This window comes from Musa acuminata, chromosome BXJ3-1 (assembly GCF_036884655.1).
Source record: "Musa acuminata AAA Group cultivar baxijiao chromosome BXJ3-1, Cavendish_Baxijiao_AAA, whole genome shotgun sequence".
In the NCBI taxonomy this organism is placed as follows: Eukaryota; Viridiplantae; Streptophyta; class Magnoliopsida; order Zingiberales; family Musaceae; genus Musa; species Musa acuminata.
In genome coordinates this window covers 32,348,169-32,354,401 of record NC_088349.1, presented here as the reverse complement: position 1 = coordinate 32,354,401, position 6,233 = coordinate 32,348,169, and the positions used below count along the sequence as shown (strand labels likewise).

Sequence of the window (6,233 nt, the reverse complement as noted above, 5' to 3'; positions counted from 1 at the left end):
TTATTTATAATCATGACTGATGAATCTACAATTATGATTATATTCATAATTGATGAATCTGTAATTATGCCTCAAGAGTTTCATATTCCTAACTTATCTCGTCATTAAGTTAGAAATATGATTGATGGTATCCACACAATTAATTTTCATAATAATAATTATGTCCCTTAGCCAAATAATTTTATTTTAATTGGATCACTTTAATTTTGACAAATAAAAAATAATGACTTAACATATTTAATTATACCCATAAAAATCTAACAATATTTAGCACACATTGAGAAGTTTCCACCACGAAACATTGACAAATCAAGTGACAGGACAGTTTCAAATACTAGATTTATACGAACATCCACATGTCTACTAGTTGCTCTTCCTCTTCTAGTCTTCTGCCTCAAATGCCGGCACCGGGAAGCTGTCGGAGAGTCCAGTGCCAGTCTTGAAGGTGATCTTCCCGGAGGAGGGATCGTCGATGAACACTTCGACGACAGAGAGCCAGAGAAGTAGCTCCTTGGTCTTGACACCTGTGATCTTCTTCAGCTTGCGTTGCTCCACGAAGGCTGTCACCTCGGTGGCATAGGAGACGTGCTGCTTGATCTTCTTGAACGTGTGCTCTATCTTCTTCTTCTGGACGAGCCACATGAATCCACTTGCGCGGTGGTAGCCGAACTCCTGGACGTCCTCCAGGGGTAGCAGTCCCTTGGGGAGGCCCAGCTCTTGGAGTAGTTGCATGGATTTCTTCTTACAGAGGGCAAGATCTCCATGGTAGACCTCGGCCTCAGCCTTGTAGTTCTCGATCATCTGCATCGCCATCCTCGCTAACTAGCTTGGACTATAAACACCGAGAAACGAATTAACGAAGAAAAAGAAAGCTTTAGGGGATGAGAAGGCTCAAGGCTGGTGGTGAAAGATGGAGGAGAGGTGGAAGAATTTATAGGACGGGACTGCTGCCACAAACAACAGTCTTTGGACCAATGCATTGGCAAAGGAAGTCAACTTCGATGGGCTACTTCTCGCTGCATTCTTGACTTTGGATGATTTAGCTGTGACAGCTTGAAATCGTCTCCCGTGGATCTGACGTCCTAACGTAAATGCAACGTAGCATTTACGTTGCAGGCGCCGTTTGGTTGGAAGTTGGACGTCTACGCCAATCTCTGTGTTTATTTGAATGTCAATGGAAATAGGAGCGGTGTAATAATAATACCTTAAACAAGACGCTAAAATGTTGTCGCCGTCAACTTGAGGCTGAATTGCTCTTTTCGATTAGTCAACGTTGGAGTTCGGCTTAGCTCAAACATTCTAATTATATATTTTATTATACAAATAATGTAGCTGGCTATATTCTAGTCTTGGCACTCATGTTGCAAGCCTTGACCCAAGTCCAACATCTCCATCAATCTCATATACTAATTTTATGTGGCAGGAGCAAGACTGGTTCAAGTGGCGACAATTGGCTCCTTCCAAATTGAGGCTGACTTCCCTAGTAAATGTCGAGTTGGAGGTTTGGCTTCATGCATTTTGCTTTGGATTGTTTTTCTTTTCTATATATTAAAGTCTTCTTTTTGATATGTTTGTATGCAATAATCTGAAATGAACGTTTTAGGCAAATGAAAGTGAAGGAACAATCACAAATAAGATCAAGCATACCCAAGTTTGATCACAATTTTGTATAAATAATATTTCACATTTTGTGGGAGCCTCAAATTTTAGAAGCAATTGGTTTTACCCATTCAAACGTGAAATAACATTTAACTATTAATTAAAAATATTTTAGTGTAAATTTATAATAATATACTTATCAGACTATTGGGCTGATAGCCCATATTCAACTCAAGATGTGCTTTATCAGTCCACAGCTTACCCCCTCTTAATCTAACCCTAATTTATATTAGCGGGGGTGTGGTGGCTATAAAAAGAGGTAGAAAAAGACAACAACGAGGTAGTTTTTGGCAACCACGAGATTCCAAAGAAAAGGAGGAGAACAAGGTAGAAAAAGAAGAGAAAGAAAAGGAAAAAGACAAGGACAACACAAAGAGACTGTTCTCAATCATCTAGCAGTATTTTCATCTCAAGTTAGATTAGATCTATAGTATATTCTTATTATGATTACTTGGGGAGAATTAAGGAGGATTTAGATATTATACACAGTGACGTGATCCTTGTATCCCAATTATTCTCTTGTGATTGTTGCTAGGGTTTTGAGCAAGAGATTGAGATTTGTATATTCATTATTATTATAGTGGATTATCTCTAGTTTGCTTCGTGGTTTTAACCCTTCACATTGAAGGAGTTTTTTATGTATATCTTGGTGTTCTATTTAATTATGGTTCCATTTAATTCTGCTATATGTTATGGTCTGCTAGTATTTATTCATATACAAAAGTTTATTTTATTTTATATCCCAGCAGGGTTGTAGTGATTTAATTTTTGTATTTAAACATGGAGGCAAGTAATGTTTCTCGCATGATTAGTTTAAATGGAAACAATTGGATGATATGGAAACCAAGAATGGAAGATCTCTTGTATTGCAAAGATTTGTATGGACCTTTGCAAGGGGATAGTGCAAAACCCACAACTATGACAGATGATGAGTGGAAGAGGTTAGATCGAAAAACAGTTGGGTTTATTCGATAAAGGCTTGATGATAGTGTCTTTCACCATGTTTCTATTGAAAGTTCTGCATACTCTCTTTAAAAAAAATTGGAAGGTCTCTATGAAAGAAAAACAACTGGTAACAAATCTTTTTTTATTAGAAAACTTATGAACCTAAAATATAGAGAGGGTGCTTCTATTGCTGAGCATTTGAATGAAATGTAGAGTATTACTAACCAGTTATCCTCTATGAAAATGTCTATTGATGATGAATTGCAGGCATTGTTACTTCTCAGTTTATTACCATAAAGTTGGGAGACACTGGTGGTTTTCCTCAGTAATTCTGCACCAGATGGTGTTGTCACCATGAGTCAAGTAACAAGCAGTTTTTTGAATGAGGAGTTGAGAACAAAGAATTTAGCAACATCTTAGAATGATTCACAAGCACTTATCTCAGATAACAGAGGAAGGTCAAAGTCTACATGCATTGGTAGAAGCAAGTCAAGATCAAGAAAAGATATTGTTTGCTATAACTGTGGTGAGAAAAGACATTACAAGAATCAATATAAGCAACTTAAGAAGAACAAAAAAAGGGAAAAGAAGTGGAGTCTACAAAGTCAAAAGATAATATCACAGCTATAGTGCAGGGTGGTGATTATTTGATTTTGTCTCCTTTTGATGATATTTTTTCTTATATGTGTCAGGATCTTGAGTGGGTGATTGACACAATTGCTTCTTATCATGCTACACCATGGAGGGATTTTTTTGCTACATATAGGTTTAGAAATTTTGGTGTTGTCAAGATGGGCAACTATGGCACAACAGACATCATTGGTATGGGTGATATCTATTTAAAGACCAACCTTGGCTGTAAGTTAGTGCTTAAGGATGTGAGGCATGTGGTTGACTTGAGGTTGAATTTAATTTCAGTTGGAAGACTAGATGATGAAGACTACGATAGCAGAGTTTAAAAAAGGCAATAAAAGCTCAATAAGGGTTCTCTTATTATAGCTAGTGGAAAGAAATGTCATACTTTGTACAAGTTGTAGGCTAAAGCTTGTGGTGAGCAGTTAAATGCTATAGAGAAAAACTTTAGCATTGAGTTGTGGCATAGGCGATTGGGACAAATGAGCGAGAAGGGGCTGCAAGCTCTTTCCAAGAGAGAGATATTTCCATACCTCAGAAGTACACATTTGAACCTTTGTATTGATTATTTGGTTGATAAACAACATAGAGTTTTATTTGCTAGACCGTGTTTATTTGGTTGATAAACAACATAGAGTTGTATTGATTATTGTCTAGAAAAATGTATGCCTTAGACCGTGTTTATACAGCTATATGTGGTCCTTTGAGGACAAAAACTCCTAGTGAATCTGTTGATGTTCCTGGTATAAGTGGTGCACTTTATTTTATCACTTTTATAGATGATTTTTCTAGGAAAGTTTGGGCCTATGCTTTGAAGACCAAAGATCAGGTGATTAATGTCTTCAAAGAGTTTCATGCTAGGGTTGAAAGGGAGATATAAAGATAATTGAAATGTATAAGATCAGATAATGGTGGTAAGTACACAGGATTATTTAATGATTATTGCAAGTCATATAGGATATAACATGAGATGACAGTTCTTGGTATACCTCAACATAATGCAATTACAAAGAGGATGAACCGCACCATCATAGAAAAGATCAGATGTATACTTTCATAGGCCAAGCTACCCAAAAGGTTTTGGGATGAGGCTTTGAGGACTGTAGTTGATGTGATCAACTTGTCACTATGTACAACCTTAGATGGTGATGTTGCATAGCATGTATAGTCAGGGAAAGATGTTTCCTACAGGCATTTGAGAGTGTTTGGTTGTCCTGCATTTACACATGTTCTAGACAATGAAAGGTCCAAGCTGGATGGTAAGACTAAAGAATGTATTTTTCTTGGTTACTCACATGATCTATTTAGTTACAGGCTTTGGGATCTAGAAAAGCAGAAGGTGTTCAGAAGCAGAGATGTGGTCTTATTTGAGGATCAAACCTTTGAGGATTTGAAGAAGAAGACACAAGCCAAGACTTATACAGAAGGATTAGCAGATTGTGACCCAGTTACTCCTCTAGTATATTAGGGTGATGGGGGAGATATGTAGGAAGATGGTATAGAGTCTGATATTAATCTACCTACAAAACATGTTGAGCAAGAAGAAGTTGAAGAGTAACTTTCCACAGAACCTCAGTTGAGAAGATCTTCTAGGCAACGTCAACCTTCCAGAAGATACTCTACAGAAAAACAGAGATGTGGTCTTATTTGAGGATCAAACCTTTGAGGATTTGAAGAAGAAGACATAAGCCAAGACTTATACAGAAGGATTAGCAGATTGTGACCTAGTTACTCCTCCAGTATATTAGGGTGATGGAGGAGATGTGCAGGAAGATGGTGTAGAGCCTGATGTTGATCTACCTACAAGACATGTTGAGCAAGAAGAAGTTGAAGAGTAACTTTCCGCAGAACCTCAGTTGAGAAGATCTTCTAGGCAATGTCAACCTTCCAGAAGATACTCTACAGATGAGTATGTGATGCTTACTTATGCAGGTGAACCAGAGAGTTACCAGGAAGTAGTTGAAAGTGAGCAGAAAGAGAAATGGTTAGTTGCTATGCAGGAAGAGATGGATGCTCTTTAGAAGAACCACACTTATAATTTGGTACTACTACCAAATGGAATAAAGGCCTTGAAGAACAAGTGGGTTTTTAAGTTGAAAACTTAAGAATATTGTTCTCAACCAAAGTACAAAGTTAGATTGGTTGTGAAAGACTTTGGTCAAAAGAAATGTATTGACTTTGAAGAGATTTTTTCTTCTAATGTTAAAATTGTTTCTATTCGTGTTGCTCTTGGTATTACTGCTAGCCAGGACTTGAAGGTTGAGTAGTTAGATGTGAAAACAACTTTCCTTCATGGTGATTTGGAGGAGGAAATTTATATGGAGCAACCAGAAGGCTTCAAAGTCAAAGTTAAAGAGAATTTTGTCTATAAGTTGAAGAAGAGCTTATATGGGCTGAAGCAAGATCCAAGACAGTGATACAGAAAGTTTGATTCATTTATGACAAAAAATAGATATAAAAGAACGGCTTCAGATCATTATGTGTACATCAAATGGTTTAGTGAGAATTTTATTATTCTCTTACTTTATATTGATGACATGCTTATTTTGGGGAAAGATATGTTTAAAATTGACAGGTTGAAGAAGGAATTAAGTGAGTCTTTTGCAATGAAGGACACGGGGCTAACAAAGCAAATACTGGGTATACAGATTTCTCATGATAGGAAAATAAGAAGATTTGGTTATCACAGGAGAAGTACATCGAGAAAGTATTGGAAAGATTTAGTATGAGCAATGCAAAACTAGTTGGTTCTCCTCTTATAGGTCACTTCAAGTTGTGCTCAAAATAGAGTCCGTCAAGTGATGAGGAGAAGGAAAAGATGCAAAAGGTTCCTTATGCTTCAGTAGTTGGAAGTTTAATATACGCGATGGTATGTACGAGGCCGGACATCGCATATGCAATGGGTGTTACTAGCAGATTTCTTGCAAATCCAAGCAAAGAGCACTAGGCAGTAGTGAAGTGGATTTTTAGATATCTCAGAGGGATCTCTAAGGTTT

The 6,233-nt window shown here is 37.1% G+C and overlaps 1 protein-coding gene across 1 annotated transcript; it reads right to left on the bottom strand.

Annotated features, from left to right (window-relative positions):
- Window positions 1-214: 214 nt before the first annotated feature.
- LOC103972968 (uncharacterized) lies at window positions 215-918 on the bottom strand. Its single transcript, XM_009387393.3, has one exon. It carries the CDS (start codon window positions 811-813, stop codon window positions 382-384), a length of 432 nt encoding a protein of 143 aa, XP_009385668.2. The 5' UTR covers window positions 814-918; the 3' UTR covers window positions 215-381.
- Between the last annotated feature and the right edge of the window lie 5,315 nt (window positions 919-6,233).